The sequence below is a fragment of the Herpailurus yagouaroundi genome, unplaced genomic scaffold, assembly GCF_014898765.1.
Source record: "Herpailurus yagouaroundi ecotype Mexico unplaced genomic scaffold, PumYag 196, whole genome shotgun sequence".
In the NCBI taxonomy this organism is placed as follows: Eukaryota; Metazoa; Chordata; class Mammalia; order Carnivora; family Felidae; genus Herpailurus; species Herpailurus yagouaroundi.
The window spans coordinates 16,942,280-16,970,120 of NW_024412427.1; the positions used below are offsets into that span (position 1 = coordinate 16,942,280).

The 27,841-nt window shown below is 53.8% G+C and overlaps 1 protein-coding gene and 1 non-coding gene across 4 annotated transcripts; one reads left to right on the plus strand and one right to left on the minus strand.

The window, feature by feature from the left end:
• Positions 1-15: 15 nt before the first annotated feature.
• On the minus strand, positions 16-27,841 carry SIGLEC1 (sialic acid binding Ig like lectin 1). Of its 3 annotated transcripts, XM_040447571.1 has the most exons (22): positions 27,672-27,841; positions 22,856-22,930; positions 22,197-22,556; positions 21,623-21,919; positions 20,142-20,408; positions 19,558-19,812; positions 16,631-16,930; positions 15,690-15,947; positions 14,617-14,940; positions 14,102-14,356; positions 13,580-13,882; positions 12,001-12,261; positions 11,580-11,891; positions 10,382-10,633; positions 9,820-10,089; positions 9,481-9,732; positions 8,857-9,159; positions 7,934-8,194; positions 6,795-7,097; positions 6,420-6,522; positions 5,976-6,045; positions 4,833-5,279 (listed from the first exon to the last, which is right to left on the minus strand). In XM_040447571.1, the coding sequence occupies exons 2-22, from the start codon at positions 22,902-22,904 to the stop codon at positions 5,172-5,174; spliced, it is 5,163 nt and encodes a 1,720-aa protein (XP_040303505.1). In that variant the 5' UTR covers positions 22,905-22,930; positions 27,672-27,841; the 3' UTR covers positions 4,833-5,171. The 3 variants fall into 3 exon arrangements, with proteins under 3 accessions (XP_040303506.1, XP_040303505.1, XP_040303504.1); XM_040447570.1 differs by lacking the exon at positions 27,672-27,841 and having other exon boundaries at positions 22,856-23,158; XM_040447572.1 differs by lacking the exons at positions 4,833-5,279; positions 5,976-6,045; positions 6,420-6,522; positions 27,672-27,841 and adding exons at positions 16-27; positions 705-707 and having other exon boundaries at positions 6,780-7,097; positions 22,856-23,160.
• LOC121012620 (U2 spliceosomal RNA) lies at positions 18,815-19,007 on the plus strand. The gene has a single exon (XR_005782199.1). It is a non-coding gene; the product is annotated as a U2 spliceosomal RNA (small nuclear RNA).

Consider the following 27,841-nt stretch of genomic DNA (forward strand, 5'->3'; position numbering starts at 1 on the left):
GTGCCTCTCCCCAGTCACTCTCTCCCTCTCCCAGCCCCAGGCAGCCAGGGATAGGCTTTGAGCCTACAGATTAGTTTCGCCTCTTCCAGAACGTCATATAAATGTTATTCTAAAGCATGTGCTCTTCTGTGTCTGGCTTACTTCCCTCTATGTTTTTGAGATTCGTTTACATTGCTTCGTGATCAGTAATTTGTTCTTTGGTAGGTGCCAAGTGTGTTCCACGGTGGAGGGGAGCGCGGTGGCTCCGTGTTCTCCAGTTAGGCATGTGGGTTCTCCTGCTCCAGTGCGAGACTCTTCTAAACACAGCTGCTACAAAATCGCTGTGAAGTCTTTGTGTGGACATATGTTTTCATTTCTCATTTCTCATCTGTGATGACCCAGAAGTAGAAATGCAGGGTCATATGGCAAGGGCATATTTAAGTTAAAAAAACAAAAAACAAAAAACAAAAAAAACCGATTTCCTAAAGTGACTGTACCATTTTGCATCCCCACCAGCAGTGTATGAGAGTTTCAGTGCCCCTACAGCCACACCAGCATTTAGTGTTGTCAATCTTTTGAATTTTAGCTATTCCAGTGGGTGTGCGGAGTCCTCATTTTTGTAGTTGAACGTTACCACTTACTTGTATAGTCCCCTCTTGAGCATACAAATGGTTTCCAGCCCTTCTGCTGTTATGAACCATGCTGTGATGGATAATGTTATATACACACTAATTTGTGAGATGATTTCCTACAAGTGGGATTCCTTGGGCCACTTTACGGTTGCACCAGCAATATCTAGAGTGTTCCTTTGCCCACAGCCTTACCAACACCGTTCTCAGACTGTGATATTTGCCTGTCTGAAGGTGAAAGTGCAGTCTCTCTCTCTCTCTCTTATTTTTTTTTAGAAAAAGAGAATCTTTTTTATTATTTATTTGTTTGTTTGTTTGTTTATTTATTTTTGAGAGAGAGAGAGAGAGAGTGTGTGTGTGTGCACAAGCGGGGGAGTGGCAGAGGGAGAGAGGGAGAATTCCAAGCAGGCTCCACGCTGACAGTGCAGAGCTGATGCAGGGCTCGAACTCACGAACTGTGAGATCATGACCTGAGCTGAAATCAAGAGTCAGATGCCTAACCAACTGAGACACCCAGGTGCCTCGAAAGTGCAGTCTTAATTTGCATTTCTCTTAGCAGTGACCTCAAATAATTGTTCAAACATTTAAGAGTCATTTGTAGTTCCTATACCCTGAATTGCCTGTTCACATCCTCGGCTCATGTTTGTATTGAGCTGTTGGTCTTTCTCTTAACAACTTGAAGGAACTCTTTATATATAAGAGGTATTAATCTTTTCTCTGGAATATGAGTCGCAAATATTTTTCAGTTTGTGAAATGTACTCAGCCTGTCGTGTGTGGCTTTAGTTCAGCTATTTCCATTGATAAATAGCATCCAATTGTGTGAATGTAACATCTGTTTTCCCCATTGATTCTACTGTTGCTGGACATTAGTTAGGGTGGTTCCTAGTTTTGAGATGTTACCAAAAATGCTGCTGTGGACATTTATGTGCATGTATCTTTAGCTTCCTGCCTTCATCCCTTTACTAGTTTCCCCTCGGAGCACAGCCTTACTTCGCTTGCCTCTGAAACCTCATTTTGGGGAACCAGACCTAATATAGACTTAGATGGCTTTGGTCACACTGGAAGCTCTAGTGTGGACAGGCTGGAGAGGCATCAAGCCCTCCCTCTGTGGGTGATGAAATAGGGTCACCACGGGTGCTGACAGCGACAGCCCCCCCCCCCCCCCGCCTTGCAGCACAGAACTCCCTGATCCTCCTGTTAGATGAGCCAGGGGGGCAGAAAGCAAGGCATCCTGTCATACCCTGGGCCCGTTTTTGCTATCGCTTCTCTTAGGGAGGATTTGGGGAAGAATCGGGGTGGACAGAGGGACCTAGGCTTCCATCTCGAACCAGGAGCACACCTAGAGATTCCAAAACAAATGTAGATCCTGAGAAAGGGGAAATTGTGGAGATACAGTCTTAACCCTGGTAAAGGGGTCCTGAGGAGGAAGAAGAAAGAGGCAACTAAGAAAGCCCCAGAGATCACAGAGACAGGACAACGCCAAGTGTGCAGCCTGGCAGGGCCTGGCAGGGCTTAGAGGTGGCTTGAGCCCTAAATGAGCTGGGGGCCAGGATTGCAGAGCAGACTCCCAGAGTAGCCACACTCTGAACATGGATGGGAGACTTCAATGTGGACATCAGGGAGAGAAGGCAAGATCCTCTCCTCTCTGGCAAGAAACCAGTGAACTGGTGAGCTTCTATTCCCACTACAGACCTAGGCTTTGGTGCCTCCTTGTCAAGGGGTTCTTCCTGACCCAAAGCCTGGGTTGCTGTCCCCTGCATATACTTCTCCCTGCATCATATATCACACATCAGTGTGGTTGTCCATTTCCTTGTCTGTCTCCCCCAGACCCTGAGCTCCATGGGGTCTGGGACTATGTCTTTATTTAGTGCTTGGCACAGGCCAAGGCACACAGTCAGTGCTAATAAAACAAGGTGGGCATGTAGCCTAAGAGCCATGTGGGGATTGGAGTCATCCTTGCAAAGTGGATGCCTCCCAAACCCAGATGAGCTATGTCCAAGTATATCCGAGGAATTTTCTGTTGAAATCTCAGAGCACTATTTATATTTGAGGTCGCAGAGGAGGGGGTGGGACCATTGAACCAAAGTGGAGGAAGAGGGATCCTAGAAGTGCGACTGTGGGAAAGATGATTTCCCAAGGGACTTGCCAGAGTCACTCTCCACAGGGCCATTGGGGAGTACCCTGGGAAGGAGGCGAACCAGTAAGAGTTAAATCTTTGTGAGTGCTCACGTAATGGGTCACACACACCGTCTGTAAACAAGACTCATTCTGAAGAGTGACCCAGAACAGGGTGACCATAAACATTCTCGTACAAGTCTCACAGTGGATGTAAACCCTTAGTCCTTTTGCATAAATGCCCAGGGATGGAATTTCAGGGTCATAGGGAAGAATATTTTAGCTGTCATAGATAATGTCAGACAGTTTTCTGAAGTCGTCATATATTCTATAGGACTCCATTTATATAAAGTTCGAAAACAGGCCAATCAAATCTATGGTGTTAGATATCAGGACAGTAGCTACCTTCGGGTTGATTGCCCCTGGGAGGGGGCTGAAGGGAGACTCTGGGGAGCTGGCAATGGTCTGTTTCTTGCTCTGGGTGCTGTTTACATGTGTGTGTACCTTTTTGGAAAAGTCATTAAGTTTACAGTTTTCTGTATGTGGGTCACACTTGAATTAGAAGTTTATTTTTAAAGTCTTGAGGTGCCTCAGACCTCTGGGGGTGGACAACTAACCCCTCTGGGGACCTTCCAATCCCAGACGGACCTATCCCCTTGGAGATGCACAGAAGCAGTCCTCCCCTTACCCTCTCTTCCCCAGACAGCCCAAAAACATCCGGCTGCATTTGGTTTGCTCTCCCTCTGTCCCACCTCTGGATTTAGTGCACATTTTCCACCCTCTCACTTGGCAACAGTGTAGAAAAACCAGTGCTTACTAAGTGTTCACCTACTGCACGCCAAGTGAGGTGCTGGGCATCTGGATGCACGTGGACGCTTGAGCAGCGCCCAGAGCCTCAAGGAGCAGGAAAGGGCGCAAAGCGCTTGAGGGTAAGGTAGCCTGTGGTAAATGTCATGTAATTTGCACTTGCCGGCCCCCTCGGTCAGACAGTCTCCCAGAAAGAGATTCACATTTGGATCTTGTGTTCCAGTGCAGCAGTTTGGGTTGCGAGAAAGAGACCCTTCAGTTATGTCACAGGATGGATGTTTATTGGGAGGACATGCCAGACAGGCCCCCCAGGAAGAGTCTCGCAATCATGCATTACAAGGACTAGAACCTGGGACCAGGAAGCTTCCAGCTGTGGCTACATGGAGCTTACCTGGCCTCCAGTTTCTTCCCCAACCTGTTAGCGCCCGATGACAACTCCCCACTACTCTCCATGTTTCTCAGCTCAAATTCCAGGGGAGGTCTTTGCTCCTCTTACCGTCTGCCACCAGGCTATGAGGGGAGTCAATAGCCCACCCAAGAACTGGCTCCTCTCATGCACTGACTTCATGGAGCAACTTATACCTTCTTTGTGACCCTCATTCAACCTGAGAGCCCTGGGCACACAAGCCTCCAAGAAGAGCGAGTGATCTCATGTGATCATGGGGAGGAATGCACCTAGAGTAGAATCGAGAGTGCTCTCCACTCTCCCTGGAGGTACGAATGGGGGCATCTCTTCCAGGGGCCTGATGAAATGCCTGCTCAGGCAACCGGATTGCCTGCATGCCCTCTCCCTAGGGATCACCAAACCCTCTTGATTTCCTCAGTCTTGATATGTGAGAGGGACTAACTCCTCTGGGAAGCCCATGGACAGAATGACCAGGGACACATCCTGGCCTTGGGCAGAAGGACACTAAAAACGAGGCCTGCTGGAGGCATTGTCACCAATGTTAGAAGTCTCAGGGATGAGTCCATGGTTGGGAGTCCTTTGGAAATAGAATAAAAACGGTATTTCCCAGAATCCTTGGCAGCTTGGGGCAGCCATGTGACTAAACTCTAGCTGATGGGAAGTGAGTGGAAGTGACAAGCAACTTCTGGGCTGTGTCCACAATGGGAAGGTATGTGCCTGCAACGTCCACTTTTTCTCCTTCTTGTGTGTGAACAGAGTGGGGCCACCGTGAACCTCACAACCAAAGGTAACATTTTAGGGATGGAGAAAAATAAGATAGACGGATCCAGAGTTCCAACACCTTAAACTACCATAGCATACCCAGACTCGTATGGGAAAGAAAAAGAAAGTTCCCTCATGTTGAAGTTACTGTATTTGGTCTCTTATTACAGCAGCCTAACTTCTATTCTAGCCAATACAGAGTGCCTAGGCCAGTCTGTGAGGATGTAGAAAGATTCATTTCTTTTCTAATCCATCCCAAAAGTCCACAGTGGGATTGGGGGAAAATATGTAAGGGGCAGTCCATTGGAAGAGAAAAGGAAAGATGAGATCCAGGGAAAAGGAACAGAGAAGTTGACAACATGACCGGTCCGTTTCTCCTCAGAGTCGTCGGGGGTCAGCACCTCTTGGGTAGATTAGGGTGCCCCTTCACCTATCATTGCCCATTTTTCTTGGCAAGAGGTTTGGAGCCAGGTCACAGAAAGTCAGATGTTGCAGAATTGTTTTCACAGAGGCAGGCAGGACTCAGTGCTACCTTGTTCACGAAGCCTGAGTCATTGCAGATTCTGGTGACCTCCTCCTCCTGAGGGTAGGCAATGCTACAGGTCAGCTCAGGGGTGGAGCACAGGACAAGGTCCCACATGTGGCTGCATCAGGACCACTGAGCTTCCCTCAGAGAAAACCCTGGTCACATGAGGACTCTGGGAGCGGTCATCACCTGACCTCTAACTCTGGTGGGCGGTCCCCCAGACCTCAAGCCATGTGTAGGGATCCCAAGGGGATTGGTGAGCATGTGCCTGGCTGGCCATGAGGCTATGAGCCCTGGCCCACCAAATGGATTATCTACAGAGGGGATACATCACAGGGAAGGGAAAACAGACTTTCACCCATGCCCAGGTGATCGGCAGACTCAGGAGTGGGAAAGAGAGACCCCAAAACACAGGTGGGGTTCTGTGTTCCAAGAGGTGTCTTGGATGTGGAGGTGATGCTGCTAAGTTCAGAAGGTCTGCCCCAGTCACCCAGCCAGCAGGTCCCATAGAGAACCAGTCACGCTGGCCTACGGTATGCCCAAAGAAGTGCCCAGTGAGCAAACCCGCGACTGCTGTGGGCCCCAGTCAGAATGTGGCTCCCCTATCTTCTCAGGGGTCCCTGGGTTCTCCATATTCTCTCCCTAGCCCCAGGGGCCATCCTGTATATGACTGCGGTCTCTAGGTGCCAACCTTGCGCTGTGGGTTAGTTAGGCATTGTGTCTGCTTGTGCCCACATGGTGAATGGATACCTGTGCTGTCTCCTTCTGAGAATCCATCTCAACCAAATTCTCACCCACGCTCGCCTTACGAAAATGCCTCCTGCAACGCAAGAGTGGACTCAGAGGGTCTCTCCCCTCCCCCTGCCTCCCCTCCCTCTCCCGACCCCCAGTGCTTAGCCCCAGACTGCTCACTGCACAGAGCAGTGGGAGCATTGTGGGGAAGGGGGGTGCCTTATCTTTCTTCCTTCCCAGCACTTTCTTTACATAGACAGGGTCCAGATAAAGAAAGAAGAAAACCATAGCAAGATGGATATAAAGAGGATTCTAGAAGTGATTCCCAAATTTGGAGCAGTGGGAGAAAGAGAGACAGGCTAGAGAGTATGGAGCCTGTGAATTTGGTAGGAATGACACGAGGGAATGTTGGGGGGCAAGGGGAGGACGAGGTGACCCCATCACCCCCAGCTCTGAACCCACCTCCAGGCGTAGAAGGCCCCCAGGCCCAACAACAGGAAGAGGAGGCCCACCAGCAGCCCCAGGACCCAGAGTAGCTTCTGGAACAGACTCAGGCGGTGCAGAGCTGGAACACAAGGGTGAGGCTGAGGTGGCACCTATGACTCCAGGCCTCCAATCCTCCCTCCCAAGGTGACTCCCCAAAGATGAAAACTATTCTAGCTTTCACTTTATCTCAGAAGCCCCCTCCATGCAAAGGCGCTTCAGGCAACCAGTCTGGACTAGTCAGACAAACTGATTACAGCAGAAGGGATTCAGGGAAGACCTCAGAAGGAAGCCTTTGGACCCGAGAGCTGGGCCTCTGTGCAGAGGGGCCTGGGAGACAGACGCTCCACCTACCTCTGGTTCCAAAGTAGGTGGAGGCAGACGCAGAGCCCAGGGCATTGGAGGCAGAGCACACGTATTCCCCCTGGTCGCTGGGCCTCAGCTCCTCCACGTCCACCCTCAAGACATTGGCAGTGGCCGTGACACGGATGTGTGGCTCTGCAGGAGCACCCCAGGCCTGGCTGGAGGCCACCAGCCTACTGCCAAGGTGGAGGCTCAGGCTGGCTAGGGGCTCGCTGTCCACTCGGCAGTCCAAGATGCCCTGGATGCCCCCCTCTGGCTCCACAAAGACCGTCATGGTGGGCATCGTGGGAGGGTCTATGGGAATACAGGGAGTGTGATGATGGCCGCAAATCCTCCCCTCCCTGTACCCAGGCAAGATGACTTTGCTGCTCTTCCCATTAAGAGGTAGAGCCGCCCCCCCTCCCCCCCCCCACCCACCACCACTCCTTGATCTGTGACTTGCTTTGACCACTAGAAAGCAGAAGGGGCTTTATGTGACTTCAGGGCTAGACCTCAAGGGGCCTCGCAGCTTCTGCCCTCCTGCGAACACAGTCATGTGGGAAGCCCGGGCCAGCATGCTGGACAACGTGTGGCGGCCCAGCCAGCAGCCAGCCCCTGGATGAAGCCCCTGCCGGCCATGAGGATGAAGCCATCCTAAGCTGTCTAGCTTCAGCTCAGCCACTGGACAACTGCAGCCACATGAGGTGAGGCCAGCGGGAGACTTGCCCAGCTCAGCCCGGCCCCCATTTCTGACCCACGGAACTGTGAGCAAATAAAATGGCTGTCATTTTACGCTCTATGTTTTGGAGTGGCTTGTTAGTACAGCCATATCGGACTGACAGCATGGCGCCTTCATGAGGAATGGAGTAAGGGACCAAGGCTGATGAGGGCCTATTGTATGCCGGGCACTCTGCGTGCCGCATCTCCTATGCTCTTCGCGGGGTGAGGGGACTGATACGTCATGCATGAGGAAACCAAGGCATGGGCACCCAAGATCACACAATCAGTGAGCCGGAGTCCTCCCACCCGGGACTCCATACCTGCAAGGTCTTTGCTCTTTGCAGACAGAAGAGAAGGAAGACCTGAGGTGGGCATGTGAGGTGTGGACAGACTGAGGTGGCGGGGGCGGGGGTGAGGGGAGTCATACTCACATAGCACCCGGAGCATGACTGGAGCAGAGGTTGTGGTCCCACTGGGGTGTTGGGCCCGGCAGAGGTACACCCCAGCTTGGGCACGGGCCACATGGGTGAAGGCAAGGGTGGGTCCAGGCTCCACGTGCAGTCGCTGGCCATTCCAGAACCAAGCGAAGGTGGAGTTGCCTGTGGGCCCAGGACCACCAGGGAGGCGACAGCTCAGGTTCAGCGGTGCACCCTCAGGCACGTCCAGCCCTGGCTCGGCCACCACACGTGCACCTGGGGGCCAAGGACCAGGAGGTCGTCAGGGATCAGCAGGCCTGTGGGAGCTGGAGCCTCTGGGTAGGATCTGGGCATCTGAGAGCCTTCTGTGCATTATGGGAAGGGCCGTTCTGATTTGGGGCTCTCAAAGGTGAGACCGTGTCTCTCCCATAAGACTGAGATCTCTGAGAACAAGGCTGTCTCTTATCCTCGCACTGGGGACCTCCAGGACAGGGCTGCGTGTCTCTCTTAACAAACCAGACTTTCCGATGGATGAGGTTGTGTTCTGCTCTCAGATTGGACTCCCCAAAGGTAGGGCTCCACCTCATCCTTGAAGGTAGAGCTTGTGTCTCTCTTCCCACCCCAGCTTCCCCAGGGCAGGCCTGTGCCCCCACCCCAAGTTGGGTTCTGTGACGGTGGGGTTATGCCTTGCCCGCATCCAAGGTCCCCTTGGCACAGCTACAGCTCCACCCTCGTAGGGGGCTCTCCAAGGGCAAGGCTGTCTCTCCCCTTCAGACTGGGCACCTGCCTCCAGGAGAGCTGTTTCTCTTCCATCAGATGGGGCACGGCTAGATCCAGCCATTCTGGTCGGCCTGCCCCCTCTTGCAGGAGCTCCAGCCCTCACAGACACAGAGCCCCGCTGCGCCTGCGCCCCTTCCCCTCCCCCTTCTCCCACTCACCTTCTGCCTGCAGCTGCCCTGTGGTGTTGACTGAACCCAGGAAGTTGTGGGCTGTGCACACATAGGTGTCCTTGTCACCTGAGGGTACCTCTTGCACCTGCAGCCGCAGGGCATTGCGGGCCACCTGGATATGGCCTGTCCCCGATGCCAACCCGTCAACCCCATGGCTGGTGGCCAGAACTTTGCCATCACGGGACAGGGCCAGCTCAGCAGGTGGCTCGCTGTCCACGGTGCACTGTACCACGGTCATGGGGCTCGCCCTCGAGTCCCGAAACGACGACAGGACAACATCCCGAGGGGCATCTGGTGGCAGGATAAGACATAGTTGGAGGCCTTGTTAAGAAACCCTGAACCATGGCCTACCTGCCTGGCACTGGTGAGGCTGAAGCCTCTGGACAAATGGTCACTTCCTAGAAGTGACAAGTTCTCAGGAGTCTTGTGGACAGACTCCTCCAGGCAGGGTTCACAGGACCCTAGGGTCTCTTTTCTCACCACCTATGTCCTTCTTTTCCCAAGTGCCCATTCCAAGGTCCACTGCAGTCCTGTGTCCACCCCTACGAAGGCCCAGAAGTGCCCTCCACCCGCCCTCATCCTCGGCACCCCCAGCCAAGGACCCCTGCTCACAGTGGACTTGCAGGGCTGTGGGCCGGGAGCTGCGTGTGCCCTGGGCATCCTGGACCTGGCAGGTGTAGGCACCCGCATGAGCCCGTGTAGCTGCTGGGATCGAGAGAGAGGCAGCTGGGCCCTCCTGCAGCCAACGGCTGTTGTGGTACCAGGCATAGAGAGTGGGTGGGTGGGCAGCAGGGTCTTTACAGGTCACCGTGACGGGGGCCCCCTCGGGCACAGCAGCTGATGGAGACAGGGTCACCCGCACACCTGTACCGAGGAGAGCGGGGTTAGCTAGGCCCAGCCGGATCCCACAGCTGGTCCCTCCCCTGGTGGGCTTGGCATGCCCTGCCTCACCTTCTAGCCGCAGTTCCAGGGATGCATTGGCCTGGCCCAGAGGACTGTGGGCAGAGCAACTGTAGAGACCCTCATCGCTGGGCCGGGGCTCCCACAGCTCCAGACGCAGGGTGTTGGGGACAGAGGCTGTGGTCGAGGAGGCCAGGAGACGGCCAGCGTGCCTGAGGGCCAGCTGGGCGGCTGGGTGGCTGTCCACAGTGCACAGTACCAGGGCCAGCCGTCCACCACGGCCCTCGAGGAGGTAGGTCAGGCGCAGGCTGCGGGGTGCGTCTACAGGGACACCAAAGGAAACAGTTCAGAGGACTGCAGCCGGGAGGCTAGTTGGCGGGTGGCATTCAAAACCAGGAGGGCCCTGGCTCCCTACCCCAAGGGCCCCCGATTACCCAATCTATGGCCCCTGCTCCACTGCCAAGAGAGAACCTATCTCCTCTCACCCTCATCTCAGTGTTCCTTGTTCTGAGCTTCATCGGACAGACGGGGACTGTTTCTGGGTTGGACATCTGTGGGACTCTGGCCATGCCCTGATCCCTTGTTGCCCCACCCTGCATCCAACCAGACTCACAGAGGACATCCAGAATGACAGGTCTGGAGAGGCGGGGTGCCCGGTCAGGCGTCAGCACCCCACAGCGGTAGGAGGCAGCATCCGTGACTGTGACATTGGGCAGAAGGATGGAGTGGGCCCCTGGGCGCTTCTGCCCATCCTGGTACCATATGTAGGTGAGCTGGGTCTGGTTGGTGGTCCACACAAGACAGGTCAGGTTCACCAGCTGCCCTTCCTGCACGATGGCCTTGGGCCACACCTGCACACTCACAGCTGGGGAGAGAGAAGGGCAGGGGGGACGCTGGAGAGTTGTGAAGCTGGGTAAGCCAGCCACCTGTCTCCATGTCAGCTTCTGAGAGGCACAGGTGGCCCGCCTGTAAACGAGGCTCAAGGTCGAGCTTGGGAAACAGCTCGCCCTCTCTCGTGGTCCCAGGCAGAGCTCTGTAGAGCCCTGGAGTGCCCTGAGCCCTCCCTGATCCTGGTGGGGGGCACATGGGAGAAGGCTCCCCTGTCCCGTGGTGTTTCCTCCTTTCTCTTGATTAGCTTTATCCTCTGGACATCAGGCAACCTTCTTTCTGTTTGTTTTTTTAATGTTTTATTTATCTTTGAGAGAGAGACACACACACATAGCACGAGTGGGGGAGGGGCAGAGAGAGAGGGAGACACAGAATCCAAAGCAGGCTCCAGGCTCTGAGTTGTCAGTACAGAGCCCCACGCGGGGCTCGAACCCATGAACTGTGAGAACACGAGCCGAAGTCGAACACTTAACTGACTGAGCCACCCAGGCACCCCAGCAAACTTCTGTTTTTAAAAAAGACTCTTCCAGGTGCCTGGGCAGCTCAGTCGGTTAAGCGTCTGACTCTTGATTTCAGCTCAGGTCACGATCTCACGGTTTGTGAAATTGAGTCCCATGTCGGGCTCTGCACTGATAGCGTGGAGCCTGCTTGTGATTCTCTCTCTCTCTCTCTCTCTCTCTCTCTCTCTCTCTCTCTTTCTCTCTCTCTCTCTCAAAATAAAAATGTTTAAAAAATGAAAAAATAAAGCAGGTTCTTCCATGAAACCCAAGTCTGGAAATTGCTGCCCTTAAAGGGGGGGTGGGAATGGAGACAGTCCTTATGTTCAGCCCACCTGCTGTGCCTCAGGCTTCCAGAACCCTCTCCAGCCTCCTCTCCTCTCTTAAAGGAGCCATCCATGCACACACTCACATCCCCACACTGACCCTGGGCATCGAAGTTGGCAGAGGCTGAGGTCTGGCCCAAGGTGTTGGTGGCCTGGCAGGTGTAGACGCCCTCATCCTCCAGCGCCGCATTGTGGATCTCCAGGCGTAGGGTGTTGGGGGCCACAGCCACCTGCAGCCGCGGAGAGCTGCTTGCAAGTTCCCCCACACCTTGTAGGGTAGAGGCCACGAGGTGGTCCCCGTGGAGCAGTCGCAGCTGGGCTGGAGGGTCACTGTTCACACGGCACAGGAAGAGGCCCAGTCGCCCAGGGCCTGTGTCCATCAGGGTGGTGAGCGTGGCCTGGCGAGGGGCATCTACAGGAGGTGGGGAGTGGTCAGGGCACCTGGGCTCCCCCAACCCCTCCCCCAGCTGTGCCCTTGTTTCCTTCACCCCCGAAGAAACATGGACAGGATGAAAGCTTACAGGACACGTGGAGTATGACAGGGGCGGCCTGGCTCGTGGTGGCTGAGCCTGGAGACTGGGCTTGGCAATGGTAGGCCCCAGCTTGACTCACAGTAATGGCTGCAAAGTGGAGCGTGGCCGAGTTCGACTCCGGGAGGGGCTGGCCATCCCGATACCAGAGGTATGAGGTCCCCTCCAGGACCCCTGTGGGCACCTGGCATCTCAAGACCACAGCCTGGCCCTCCCGGAGCTCGGGCGACGGTGACACCTGGACCCAGGCTCCTGTGGGGAGAAACCAAGAGCAGGTGAGGGCTCTCCACAATACCCTCCCACAGTCTAGGGATGTATGTGCACACCAGGACTGCATGACCTCAATCCAATGTCCAGGAGCCATAGCTTACCTACCACACCACCACCAAGGGCCCCAGTTCAGCTCCATGCCTCCTCCTGTCCTGTTGCCAACCCGCTTGCACTGGGTCTATCCCGGCCTTTACCACCTACCACCTTGAGCCACAGTTTTGTTCTGTCAGTCATATCTCACCTACCAGAAGGTGAGCCTAGTGCAGGCCCAGCCTATATGACCTGTAACCCAGTGCCAGGCACAGCACCTGCACATGTTAGCTCTTGGCAAATGCTGGTTTGACCCCCTGAAGCACTGAAATGGGAAGGGTTTAGGCCGCGCCGAGGGCCTGGTCCTGATACTGATCTGGACCCAGCATGGGTGGCCGAGGACTTGGAGGGAAAGTTAGCCACTATGTGGTCTTGAGTCCTCTCCAGGCCTGCTCTGCACCCAGGCTCCAAGTCATGAGAGCCCACGAACTGGGAGGACCAAGCAAAGGGCTGTCCGGGTGCCCCCTGGGACGAGGCTGGGGTGGGTAGCAAGGAGGTGGGGTAGCTGGAGTGGTGGGAGCACAGGCTGTGCCTGGAATCAGAACCAAATCAATCCAGAGCTAGCTAGTCATGTGACCATGAGCAAGCTCCTGAAACTCTGACCCTCAGTGTCTCTTCCAGTGAAATGGGTATGATAAATAAGAAAAGACATATAGAACCAAAGCCCAAGGACAGTGCTCGAAAATTGATGTTTGTCATCGTGGGAGAAAAAAAAGGGTGTTTTTTTCCTTGGCCTTTGCAGCCTTATGGGTATTAACTTTCCTCTTTCTTGGCTTATTCACTTAGGGAGGATTTTTACTGAAGAATACATGTATATTAATGTGTATGTGTATATATTTCTACGTATACATGTGTGTGCATATTCATATTCACACACACACATTACGCACATGTATGCATAGTATAGGTGTCTTCGGTTTTGTATGAAAATTCTTATGTAACAATATTATATTATAAAAGAAGTTTCTGACAGAAGTGCTCCAACCAAGCAAGCCACCTTATGCTATTGCCACTGCCCCCTAGTGGTTAGCACAGTTATTGCAGGTGAAAATATCTGGCTGGAGACAAAGGGAGGCCTGCTGGGTAGCTAAAAACTCCCTTAACCTGGAAAAGACTCACATCTCTGCACAAAATCCACATGACCCAGCCCAAAGTCTGGCTAGAACAGCCCCCAGGGGGTCTACCACGTCTTTAGAGAACTGACATTCACCTTGGACCTGAAAGAAGAGGGAGCTATTGGTGGATCCAAGGGCATTTGTGGCCTCACATCGGTAGCTTCCGGAGTCCTCCAAGTTCAAGTCTCGGACCTCTAGCTTCAGGGAGTTGGCTGTGGCTTTGACCTGGAGGCGGCCATGGTGTGGGAGCAGGGGCCCCAGGCTGGTGGCCAGGAGGCGCTCCCCATGGAACAGGGCCAGCTGGGCCACAGGGCGACTGTCCACAGTGCAAATGAACACAGCTACATGGCCCTCGCCCACATCCAGGAGGGCTGACAGCTTTGGAGGTTCTGGAGGATCTGCAGACAGGAAGGAGGTCAGGCCACCCCCAGTACAACTCACCACAGTCCAGCTGCCCCTGTGTGCCCCCTCCCCCTCCACACACACAGGTCAGACCTGCCCTTGTCCACTCCCCAGCCACGCTCTGACCCCCCCCAAACCCAACCCTACCCTGTTCCCTCCCGCTGACCACTCCCTCACCCCCCGAGTACCCAACTCTGCCCTTGCCCGTCACTCACAGAGCACACTCAGGACCACCGGGGTGGAGAGCTGGGCCCCAGCCTCGGTAAGAATGCGGCAGGCATAGAGGGCACCATCTGTTCTGGCCACAGGCAGCAGCGTCACGGTCTCCAGGGGGCCTTGGGCCCACAACGCCCCATTCCGGAACCAGGAGAAGTTGGCAGGGCCGCTGGCCTCCCGGTTCACACTGCAAGTCAGGTTGGCCACGGTGCCCTCTCGCAGCGTGCGCGACGGTGTGATGACCAGAATAGTGGCTGGAGAGCAGGCAGCACGGGCCAGCTGAGACAGGCTTTACCCTGACCACTTCCCCCGTGGGGTCGGAGTCCAGCCTCCCAGCCTGGAGAAGGCAGGAATGAGACCCCCTGGGCTTCCCACGGGGCCGGGGAGCAAAGCGAGCTCCCGCTGCTGAATGGAGGTGGTTTCAGCTAACAGACCGTCCTTGGGGAGCCAGGGGTAGAAGGGTCCCGAGTACCAGCCCCTGACCCTGAGCCACCCATTCCCTGCCATGACTCACCTTGGGCATCAAAGGTTGCAGAGGCAGAGGTGTTGCCCAGTGCATTGCTGGCCTCACACAGGTACACACCCTCATCCTCCAACACTGGGTCACGAATCTCCACACGCAGCAGGTTTGGGGCTCTGGTGACCTTTAGGTGCTGAGAACAACCCCCACAGCCCAATGGCAGGGAAGAAGAGGCCACAATATGGTCCCTGTGGAGCAGTCGCAGCTGGGCGGGGGGGTTGCTGTCCACACGGCACAAGAGGAGTCCTTGACGTCTAGCCCCAACCCCTGCGGCGTCAGGGTCCAGCTGGGCAGTGAGTGTGGGCTGGCGTGGGGCATCTATAAGGAGGAAGAGCATAGGCATTCATCCTATGGCCTCCACCAGGGTCGTACAGGTCCACTCAAAGCTGGCTAGCCACACTAAACAAAGGCATGTACTTAAAGTTGCCATAAACAGCTGTGTAGGTTGTGCACTGCACAAGAACAACCAAACCGGGGTAGGAGGAATGCAGCCCATGCCCCTCATGCTAAGCTGTGCCATAGTGCTATACTGAGTCTTCCCAGAGGAAGGAATGCCATTTTTCTAGCTTGGACAAGGTTGTCATATGGGCTAGCATAACGTCATGTGCTTCTGACACACTGAAGGTTGGCCCCTCAGGCTAACATGGGGCACCCACTCTTAACAGGACACAGTCCCTATGCTGAGAAGTTCTGCCTTCGTGGCTGTGGGAGCTTGTGAGGGCACAGCCTATGAGTGTGTACACATATATGGAAGCATGGTGTCCAAGGTCCCAGCCCAGGAGGAAAAAGCCCGGACATGCTGCCCAACGACGCACTTGAGGCTAGAGGCAGGGGGCCCTAGAGGGGCTGGGGTTGGGGGGGTGGGACGTGGGGAGGTAGAGAAAGCCCCAGCTTTGTTCCCCACATTTCAGCCCTGGGTGGAGAGCTCTATGGTTCGCAGACCTGCGGCTGCCTTCCTGATCTAGACCCCGGAGCAAGGCAGCAGCAGGAGGGCCTGAGGGAGGCGGGGGTGGCTGGCGGGCTGACCCTCCCCACGGCAGGCAGGGGCTGGTGGGAAGACCGCTCACAGAGCACAGTGAGGATGGCGGAGGAAGAGGGGCCGCTGGCACTGTGGCCATCCTTGGCCTGACAGTAGTAAGAGCCGGTGTCGGTGCTGGAGGCCGCAGGGAGATGAAAGCTGCTGCTGGGCCCCTCGAAAAGCAGGGCTCCATTCCGGTACCAGGAGAAGCGGATGTCAGGCGTCGGGCTCAGACCGCTCCTGCAGCTCAGTGTTACTCCTTGCCCTTCTACCACTTCTGCTGTGGGGCTGATGAGGAGGTGGGCCACTGGCAAAAGAGGGAGTAAGGGAGGATCAGGTCCCCTGCACACCGGCAGTTCCGTGCCACCTGCTGCAGGAAGGCCTCCAGGGTTCACCTCTCCCCACATGACTACAGGCAGGTCTGGGCTTCACGGCATCAGCTCTGTGAACCTCTTGGTATCAGGGGGATTTGTCCTTGAATGCCGATTCTGATCTATGGGTAGTAGCTGGCTGCAGCATGGTTGAGAAGGATTGGGAGCCAGAGCCCGGACTTACATCAAGAACCTGGCTTGATCGATTAGCTCGGTTTGTCATGGCCCCAGCAGGAGGGAATGGCAGTACATCCTTCAAGATGTGGAAGCCCCTGTTTTTCCATTTCCCTCCTGAATCTGACTCCTAACAGAGCCTGCCCCAAACATTTGATACATAAAAAACAGATGGATATGAAGGACCCTTCAAGTTCAGAGACAAAATGTGTACATAAGGAATAATGCCACCTGCCATGTTTCCCTTTTGCCTTGGCCTCAGGAACCTCCCAGGTTAGGATGACGGTATAGTCCAGATCTTTGATGTGATTTTTTTTAAAATTATTTTTTTTACCAAACAGCTTGGTCAGCCCCTCAGCTGAGTGCTCTGGACTCCTGGGAGGAAGAGATCAGAGCAGCCCTCCTCCTCAGGCTCCCTCCACCAGCCTCCCTGTGCCTGTCTTACCTTTGGCTTGGAAGTCCAGGGTGGAGGATGAATTCCCAAGGGAGTTGGTGGCTGAGCACGTGTATTTCCCACTGTCGCCTGGCTGCAAGTCTCGGATCTCCAGGTTCAGGGAGTTGGGGTTGGAGAAGACACTGAAGCGCGAGCTGTGGTCCCCCTCCCCTGGGGTGGAGGCCAGGATGAGGCCATTGTGTGACAGCACCAGGGTGGCCACGGGCTCGCTGACCACCGAGCAGTGGAAGAGGCCCACCAGCCCCTCCTGCGTCTCCAAGAAGGCAGTTAGGTCCGGCACAAGGGGCGGGTCTGTGTGGAGACAGATGGGTGATGGTCATCCTCAGACAGGGACAATCCCTGGACTGACCCTGCACCTCCTTTGTCCCACAATGCCCTGTGAAGGGGCAACCCCTGAGCTCTTGAGTGCCTGGTGAACACTTTTGTCCCTGGGCTGAGCAAATCACTTTGTCTTCTTGGCCAATAAGTGTGGCAACCCTGTGAATGTGGATCAGGGGCCCCACTTTAAAGATGGGAAGACTGGGGGTGCCTGGGTGGCTCGGTTTGTTAAGCAACCAACTACGGCTCAGGTCATGATCTCTCGGTTTGTGAGTTTGAGCCCCGCGTCGGGCTCTGTGCTGACAGCTCAGAGCCTGGAGCCTGCTTTGGATTCTGTGTCTCCCTCTCTCTGTGATCCTCCCCCACTCACACTCTGCCTCTCTCTCTCTCTCTCAAAAATAAATAAAGATTTTTTTAAAAGGGGAGAATAGGGGCGCCTGGGTGGCGCAGTCGGTTAAGCGTCCGACTTCAGCCAGGTCACGATCTCGCGGTCCGGGAGTTCGAGCCCCGCGTCGGGCTCTGGGCTGATGGCCCGGAGCCTGGAGCCTGTTTCCGATTCTGTGTCTCCCTCTCTCTCTGCCCCTCCCCCGTTCATGCTCTGTCTCTCTCTGTCCTAAAAATAAATAAACGTTGAAAAAAAAAATTTAAAAAAAAAAAAAATAAAATAAAATAAAAGGGGAGAATAAAGAGACTTAACAACTGAATGAAATTCAGGATCCTGGCTTAGATCTTGGACCAGAAAAAAAAAAAAAAAATTGCCATAAAGGACATGATGGGGTCAACTATGGGCTGTAGATTAAAAAATATTGCTCTATCAATATTATCAATTGTATCAATATTAAATGGCTTGGCTGTGATCAGTGTACTGTGGTTATGTATGAGAATGACCTTTGGATATACACGCTGAGGAGTTAAGGGCTAGAGGGACATCATCTACAATTTTGAGAATGTAAACATGTAGATATGCGAACGGGTGCAGCCACTCTGGAAAACGGTATGGAGGTTCCTCAAAAAATTAAAAACAGAACTACCCTACGACCCAGCAATTGCACTACTAGGTATTTATCCAAAGAATACAGGGGTGCTCTCTTGAAGGGGGACATGAACCCCAATGTTTAGAGCAGCACTATCAACAATAGCCAACAGATGGAAAGAGCCCAATGTCCATCAACTGACGAATGGATAAAGATGTGGTATATGTATATACAATAAATAAATACAGCAATAAAAAGAATGAAATCTTGCCATTTACAATAACGTGGATGGAATTAGAGTGTATTGTGCTAAATGAAATAGGTCAGTCAGAGACAGACAAATATCACGCTTTCACTCATATGTGGAATTTAAGATACAAAACAGATGAACGTAAAGGAGGGGAAGCAAAAATAACATAAAAAAACAGGGAGGGAGACAAACCATAAGAGACAAACCTGAAGTACAGAGAACAAACTGAGGGTTGCTGGCAGGGTTTTGGGTGGGCGGATGGGTTAAATGGGCAAGGGGCATTAAGGAGGATGCTTGTTTGGATGAGTGATGAATCACTAAAATCATTATTACACTATATGTTGTTATTACACTCTATGTTAACTAACTTGGATGTAAATTAAAAAAAACATCTTTTTAACATTTATACATTATTGAGAGACAGAGAGAGACAAAGCATGAGCAGGGGAGGGGCAGAAAGAGGAGGAGACACAGAATTTGAAGCAGGCTCCACTCTCTGAGCTGTCAGCACAGAGCCCGACGTGGGGCTTGAACTCACAAACCACGAGATCATGACCTGAGCCGAAGTCGGACGCTTAACCGACTGAGCCATCCAGGAGCCCCTGGATGTAAATTTAAAAAAATTTTTAAAATATCGATTCTCGGCCTTTTGGCTCTATGATCAGGTGTCGTCTCTGTTCTTGTCAGTTTAATATCTGATACATCCTCTATCTGAGGACAATATATTACTTGGATTTTTGGAGCAGGGAGATGGAATAGGAGCTTGCTCCGTCCACTCCACGCATCAACCTGGTATTGCAGCACTTCCAGGAATGGTGCACACACAAAAATAAATAAATAACAATTAAAAATAAATTGAAAAGAAGAATGTAAACACGTGGCTAACAGATACATGACAGCCAACTGGTGGATGTCTATACATACAGCGTATATACATATGGGATGCCCATATATATGTTTACATAGAAAATGCGTGTACACTTTTGCACACATATGTATATATGCACGTGTGTAATACACATGTATATGCATACTTGTGCGTATGCACATATATATACATACACATATATATTTAAAGAGAGAGAGCGAACGTACCAAACTGTTAACAAATGGGGACACTAAGGTAAAGGCAGGTGGTCATTCCTTGTGTTCTCCTTGCAACTTTTCGCAAGCTTAACTTGTTTCAAAATGAAAGGATTCTAAAAAAGGAGGAAATTGAGGCCCAGAGAGGTCAAAGCGTGCCGGGTTATGCGGAGCTGGGACACGAGCTCAAGGCCAATCAGGCCCAGGACCCTAACCCTCCTGTGGGGGCCCTCGCCCTTTGACCGCCCTTTGGGCTCTGGCAGCGTCCGGTGCCCCCCTGTCCCGCCACTTACGGTTGACCACCACGCTGACGGGGCGAGAGCGCTGGCTGCCGTAGGAATTGTGCACCTCGCAGAAGTAGAAGCTGGTATCGGCCCTGGTGGTCGAGTGCAGCTGCAGGGTGTGGCTGTGGGCGTCCTCCAGCAAGACGTGGTTCCTGTACCAGCTGTAGCGCAGCTTGCTGGGTGCTTCTTTGGGCGTGTTGCAGGTCAGTGTCACCGTCTGGTTCTCTAGGACGGGGCCTGCTGGGCTCATCTGGACCTCAGCCGCTGTGGGGGCAGCATGGGGCACGCGGGGGGATACCCAGCTGACTTCCAGGGCACCGGGGTTGTAGCCAGTCAGCCTAAACCCCTGCATGTTCTGCATCACGCCCCTTCTGCAGCAGAGCCTTCTGGATGGGCACTGCATCTCTTTGTCCTGTTTACAAGGGTTCTCGTGACATCCCACCCTGCCAGGAAGGCTTGTCACCGATCTGAGACAGGGCTAGGACTCCATGCCTGCGTTCCAGGAGGCACCTTGGCCTGGCTCCCTTCAGCAACAGTAGCCTGGATCCCCACCCCCACCCTCTGGTCAAGACCCAGGCTCACCCAGGACTCACTAAAGACGTGGAGGCTGACGGGGGGCGACACCGTGGAGCCCACGTCATTCCCAGCTTGGCAGGTGTAGACACCGGCATCACCCCAGGCCACCTGGGGCAACTGCAGCACAGGACTCTGGACTTTGAGCTGCGTCCCATCCTTGGCCCACTGCGTGGAACTGACCTCGGGGTAGCTGCTGTTCACCTTGCAGGTGAGTATGACCAGATCACCTGGAAGGATGTTCCGCCCTGAGGGGCTAAGAAGGATCTCCACACCCTTGGGGGCATCTGCAAGTCATGATGGGGGGCATCAGGCGAGGAACCCATGGAGGGCAATGGCAGCCCTTCTCTCCTCTCTCAACCCTCCGCCCTAAGGAACCCCATCCGGATAATGGTCAGGCCCATCCCTTCCGCTGTCAGGGCCAGCTCTGCCCCCCAACTCGCAAGGAGGTCCTGATTCCTTCCTTTTGCACTGAGGGCTTGATAATTCAGCGCTTGGCCTAGCATCCAGCCTACACTGCCTTCCACGGCTTTCTGCCTCGTGACAGCGTCCATTGCCTTCTGTTCTGTTTGGGGACCGTGAGCACCATACTGCCTGCTTAGGTGGCCTGCACGGGACCAGACACCGAATGGAGGGGTCCAAAGGCAGAGTCAAACGAGCTCTGAGAACGGTTAGCCCATGTGTGAGGAAGGTGCCAACCACACAAAACAATTGTGTTTCTATAAATCTTGTTCCAAAGCCTCTCACTACGTAAATATGCTAATAGAAGCTAATATGTTCAAGTGCTTAATCTAGGTAAATAGGCAAATAACAGCAGCTAATATTTTAGAGTGCTCGGTATGTGCCAAGCACTCCTGCAATTTCCACACCAGTTCCTTGAGATCTGTGAGTCTCCTGAACAGAGGACACGGAGGCTCCGCAGGGCAAGTCACTTGACCAGTTTGCCCCGTTTGCTCCTGCGCCTCATGGATCCAGGCAGCCTGGTGCCTGTGAACAGCAGTTGTTCTAGAACAGGCTCTGCCATGTTTTACCATGACGGGAAGATGCAGAATCAGGTAGAAACTCAGGCTTTCATCCACCACCTCTTTGCGGTGTCTGGGCAATACCCTGATCACCATGAGTCTGAATAGTCTTAGGCAGGAGAGGGGTGAACCCTCCTACACACACACACACACACACACACACACACAGAGCGCATCCTCCAGAGCTGGGATAAATCCCAGGGGCCTTGCTGCCTGACCCCCAATTCTCTGGCTCTTTGTGTCTCCCCTTCTCTGCCCAACCTGGCCTCAGGGACAAAAGGTACAAGGAAGTCATTAAATGTGACTCAGAAGGGCTTAGCGGTGTCTCTCGCCCTGCCTGATCCTGGAGGTCCAAGCGTGTCTGGCTTTGCCTCGGGGGTGAGGGCTCTGTTTCCCCAGGCTGGAGGAGGGAACGGTTTCCTCTGGGGAAGCCACAGATGTGCCCTCAGTACCAAGGGAGTGGCGCCCAGCACACTCACACTGCACTTGGAGGTGAATCTTGCCCTGAATCTTGTGCTTGGCTACCGAGAGTTGGCATTGCAGGGTCCGGCCATGGTCGTGCCAGGACAGGGGCATATGGAGGGTCCCCAAGTGGCTGATGCCCGTGGGCTCGAGCTTCTGGTGGTTGGAAGTGATGGAGCGCACGGGGTCCTGGCCTAGCCACTGCAGGCTGATCTGCTCCTCCGGGCACACGTAGGGAGTGGAGCAGTTGAAGTTGGCCTCCATGCCTTCACGAAGCTCCGCTGGCCAAGCGATCGTGGGCTCCTCGGGCTTCTCTGAGGACAAAGACCAGAGGCTGAGGACTCCTCTTCACCACACATGAGGCCGAACACCCTAGAAAGTCCAGCTGAGGGGCAAGACCTGAGCAGGGTCCTTTAAGAGGAAGGAGAGGCTGCTTTCTATCCCCAGCCCCACTGAGGGTGAATGCAAGGGAGAGGTGGGGCTGGGTTTAGGCCAGGGCTGGTGGGCTCAGGATTGGGGCTGTGAGCCAATGGGGCCAGGAGCAGCTTGGGAGACGCTTCCGGGCAGTAGCTAGGCCACCCTGACCCTCACCTGTCACGGTGACCACAGTGCCTTTGACATCTGACCAGCGGTTGCCATCACTGATCTCAAAACGGAAGTTGTAGGAGCCCGAATCCTCAGGCTGCAGGTCCTTCAGCATCAGGCTGCATATCCTGTGTTCAGTGCGCCCTAAGAGCTGGGCGCGGCCACGAAAGTGTGCCTCCACCAGCTCGGGGTTCTCCGAGTGGCTCACCACCTGCCTCTTGTCCGAGTAGTCATAGTACCAGATGGCTGTGATGCCATGGGGCACTTCCACATCAGCTGGGAAGCTGAAGACACAGGGGATGACGAGGCAGGACCCCTTCACACCCTTCACATCCTGGGGACTGGAGACACCCCACGAGGCCAGGCCTGAGGGTGAGGTGGGACAGAGAGGAGAGTGATGAAGGCCGGGGACCACCACAGGGCCCTCAGATCTGCCCCAGACAAGTCCCCATAACCTGCCCTGCCCCCAGCAAAGCACCCTTGGAGCAACCCCACTGGGTGTCGCCCCCCCCCCCCCCCCCGCCACCAGCCACTGCCTCCCTGGGCCTTCCTTCAATCTCAGCAGACAAACCGGTGAACAGGCACAGTCCAGTCTGCTCAGGCAACGGAGGGCTCGACTCACCAAGGCCAGGCCCTGTGAGATGGGGAAGGCCAGCAAAGCTCACCTGCTGAGATAGATGAGGTCAACTGGAGAAGCTGGATCAGGTAGTCCATGGCAGGTTTGACACTAGTTCTGGTGCCTAAGAGGGTGATGCACACTGTGCTGGTGGGGCATACGGGGGCCTTCTAGGGAAACTCGGGGCACCTCAGCCTCAGAGCCTGCTGAGAGTCCAGCCTTGTGCCCCCCACACGCTATGCTGGCCAACCCAGTGAGAGGGCAGGGCAGGGAGCCAGGAGCCCACGTCCCTGACTCAGACTGCACCAGGGAATGCCTTCACTTGGTGACATGCCCCACAAAGCCCTCTGTGCGTCTCTCAGCCCCACCCCAAGTTCTGCTTTCCCAGCCCCTCAAGGACACTCCTCCAGAGCAGATGAACAGCTGTTTCTCCCTCCCCCCCCCCCCCAATTCCCCACCCAAGCCAACAGGAACTGGAGCCCAGAGAGGATGGAACCCAGTGAGATTGATGGTTTGAAGTTTGTCTTCTTACCACCAGCCTTACCAACTGTAGGCCGTAGTGGGGCTTGACCGAACACGTTCCAAAGTGCCGCCTTTAAGATTTACTTACATCCCTGAAAGGTCCTCATCCTGCTCCCCGTTCTGCTCCCATTCCCGGGTCCCCACACACGCACCCTGTGGCTACTGCCATCTACCCACGGGCTCTCCAGCTGACCAGCTCTGCCCCCACCACAAATGATCTTTGCCTGTTGAAACCTTATTCGGTCTTCAGGGTGCAGCTTGAAGGTAGATTCTAGCTGAAACTTGCCCTTCGGGGTCCCTGTGGCCGCCCCACAGCTACCTCTGTGCTTGCCTCGTCCTTGGAAGCTGGTGACCACCCGCTTCTCAGGAGCTGGGGCTGAGGACATGTGCCCTGAAGCAGTGCAGAGCCCCCTAGGCCTTGCAGTGGTGAGCAAGAGAGAGGTGTGGTCCTTGGGGGCCTAGAGTTGGCGGCTGGGCAAGTCTGGGCACAGGACACAAGAGCCCTGCACAACACATATCCCGCAAACATGAGTTAAATGTCTACTGTATACCATGCACAAGATGGTGGGCTCTCTGCCACCGAGAGTCCCTGCTAGAAATGAGGCTCTAAAGAGTACCAACGAAGGGGCGCCTGGGTAACTCGGTTGGTTAAGTGTCTGACTTCAGCTCAGCTCATGATCTCATGGTCCATGGGTTCAAGCCTGGTGTTGCGCTGTGTGCTGACAGCTCAGGGCCTGGAGCCTGCTTCGGATTCTGCATGTGTCTCTCTCTCTGCCCCTCCCCTCCTCGCACTCTGTCTCTCTCTTTCTCAAAAAGTGAACAAGCATTAAAAAAATTTAAAAAACAGAGTGCCAAAGATATGAATCTGAGTGGGGAGAAAGGCCAGAAACACTCATAACCAAAACTATAAAACCGTAAAACGATAAAAGAAAACATGGGTGAAAAACACCATGACCTAGGATCAGGCAAGGATTTCTCAAGTATGACACCGAAACACAAGCAACAGAAGGAAAAAAATAGAAAAATTGGACTTGGTCAAATTTGAAAACTAGCGTGCACATCAAAGGACGCTATGAAGAGAGTGAAAAGACAGCCATAGGATGGGAGAAAATATTTGCAAATCATATATCTGATAGGGGATTGATATCTAGAATATATAAAGAACTCTGACACCTCAACAAAAATAGCAACAACAAAACCCCCAAACAATCCAAATTCAGAAACTGGGCCGAGGACTTGAATACCCACTTCTCCAAAGATGATACACAAGTGGCCAAGAAGCCTGATGCTCAACATCATTAGGCAATAGGAAAATGCAAATTAAAACCACAATCAGCTACACTTCACACCTGTTAGAATGGCTACTAACAGGCAAACACAACCAGAAGATAATAAATGCTGCTGGAGATGAAGATGTGGGGAAATTGGAAGCCCTGTGCACTGCTGGTGGGAATATAAAATGGCGCAGCCCCAGTTGAAAATCGTTTGGCGGTTCCTCAAAAAGCCCAGCAATTCCACCTCCAGGCATCTTCCCAAAAAAATTTAAAACAGGGACTCAAACAGATACTTGTACACTCATGTTCACAGCCACCTTATTCACAATAGCCAAAAGGTAGAAACAATCCAAGTGTCCATCAACAGATGAATGGATAAAAGAGATGAGGTATATCCATACGATAGAATATTATCCGACCATAAAAAGGAACGAAAGTCTGACATATGTCACAACATGGGCGAACCTCAAAAAATTATCCTAAGTGAAACCAGCCAGATACAAAAGGACAAATATTATGCGATTCTACCTATATGAGGTCCCTGGAGTATGAAGAGTCAAAGAGATAGAAAGTAGAATACAGGTTACAAGGAGCAAGGAGGAAGGCTGGGGAGGAGAGAGTGGGGAGTTAGTGTTTAATGAACACAGAGTCTCTTTTTTGGATGATGAAACATTTCTGGAAATGGAAAGTGGTGATGATTACACAATATTGTGAATTACCTAATGCCACTGATTTGTACACTTAAAAGTGGTTAAGACAGTTAAGTTTTATATTAAGTACATTTTACAACATGCACACCAAAACCCATGTTGCAAACTTTGCAATCCTCCCTGGTCCTAAATGCTGACTTGGCAGGGGGAGGGGGGGAGGCTGGGACTGGGGACAGGAAACTCATGACATCTCCCAGCCCCCAGCCCATCAGCCGCAGGGTGGGGCCCAACCGATTTTGGGGGCTACCAGGGGGCACACCTGGGGAGGTGCTGAGCAGACACCCAGGGCCTAGATGGGGTCTGGATTGCCTGTCAGAATGACAGTGCTTAGCCAAGTGTGAAGGGACAAGGGACATCCTGGCAGGGAGCGTGGCAAAGGCAAAGATGTGAAGGCCAGGAAGAGCATTGTTTCTCAGGGGACCCAGCCCCCTGGCTGGGCTGCTCCAGCAGAGAAGTCTGATCATTTGCTGAGGCTGACTGTCTCCTCCTCTTTCTTTGTGTGGCCCTGGGCCTGCTCCTGTCCCAGGAGGATGTGCCCACACCCTCTATACCTGATCCCTAGCCACAGGAGAAGCTCATGCTGGCCCAGGCAGTGGCTGTGGCCTGGATGCTGGGCTGAAAGGCAGAACTGGGCATGTGGCGAGGAGGTGTGGGTCTGGGGCCCAGAGCCACACTGGGTAAGAGGGTGAGCTCCACTATAGCAGAGACATCGATCAGTAAGATAGTGGCGTGTTGGCTCCAGTGCCCCTGCTGTTCCCATTTGGTGTTGGGTCATGGAAAGGACAATGCCGAACCAACAGGAGGAATGGTGGGATTTTAGACCTACTGACCCCTAAATGGAAAAGAGACTTTTTGAAACATGTGAGAAGACCCTTTCTAGAACCACCTCAAGTCACAGCATGGAGATGTCACCTGCACTTGGCCCAGCTACAACACCCAAGAGATCAGACCCATCAGAGTGCAACTCGTTGGCTCAACCTCTTCCACCCCAAAGACCAGCCTCATCCCAGAGAGCCTTCCTGGAAAAAGAAGGGGCAAGACAGACCCCAGAAAGGAAGACCTTTGTCTCTATTTGAAAACCTCTTGCTGAAGGTTAGGTGCTCCTAGGGCTTGAATTGAGCTGGGCACCTGGTGTGCACCCTGCGCCCCCTGGTGGTAAGGGGGTGGTTACCAGTCCTGGGGAAGGGAGTCCTGTATTGGGGGACCAGAGCCCCTCAGCCTTGAAACAACCCCTTATTTAAGCAGTGACCACGTGGGAGAGGATTGTTCCCCAGACCTCAGAAAGTTCCTGAGGTTCACTTTGTATCTCCAAGTCTTGGGTGCTCTGAAGACAGGGTTTAAATCCCCACCCCCCAAATTGGTATATGTTGCATCATGGTTGGGCTGAGGTGGCCTGGCACATGGTGGGTGCCCATGTTTGCTGCCTGTGTGAGAGCAAGGGAGTGGCAAAGCCTATGTGAGACCCAGTGTCCTAGGACAACTGGGGAGGGCTGGCTGGGGCCCTGAGTCCCTGACCTCCGATCCCAGACACCAGAAAGAAGGGCAGAGGTAATTTCACTGCAGACAGCTATGCAGGATTCAGTTTCTGTTTCCTAGCACCAGGGCTCTCCCCTCCCTAACTTCCCTATCAGGCTGGAGAACGAGAGAAGTGAGATGACATGGCCATCTGGAGTGTTCTGCCCCCCAGATAGGAAATCAGGGTACAGACGGGCAATTCCAGAGTATGTTATCTTCGTAATAGCGGAAAGCCCCAAATATAAGCCAAAGGTTTCACTTGGAAAGCCATATAATCCATAAACGAGGTCTACTGGGTTGAAATGGGCAGTAGAAATCCCATATCTCGTTCGCCAATCTGGCTATAAACGTTCAGAGCCCAAGCACCCATTCCCGAAACTGTGCTAGACAGTGCTGGGAGTCCTGCTTGGATGAAGAAGTGGTGATGAAGGAGGCGAGTGGGCCTGGGCTCCCATGAGGGCAAGATGAGGGTTGGGCGGCAGCTGGGCCAGGGTGAAGGAGAAGTTTGGCTGCCATGTGGGATGGAATTGGGTGGACATGGGGAGGAGAGTGATGGGTTGGGGGAGGATGAAGGTCAGGACTGAGGCTGGATGGAGATGATGCATAGGAAATGTTTGGGGTGGAACTGGGGGTGAGGTAGGACTGGAAGTTGGTTGGGATGGGGATTGGGATGGGGGTTGGGGAAGATTTGGGGGCATGGAATGGTTTGGGTAATGAGTGCAGCTTTGATTAGCATCTAGGGTTTGGGTTGGTTCTGGTCCAGCACCCGCCCCCAAGACTCCCAAGCAAATCTCAGCCCCGCCCCTCTCCCAGACCTCCTCCCGCATTCCAATGATGGGAATACCTGTTCCACTGAGGGAAGTGGCTGCAAGGCTGGTGAACGGCAGGACAGGAGAACAGGAAGGAAGGCCAGGTGCTCGTGGTGCTGGTGGCTTCCCAGGGCTCTGCCACCCCAAGAGAGGAGATCCAGCCTCAGAGGTTGCTTCCTCTTTTCCCAAAGCCTCAGCTCTACTG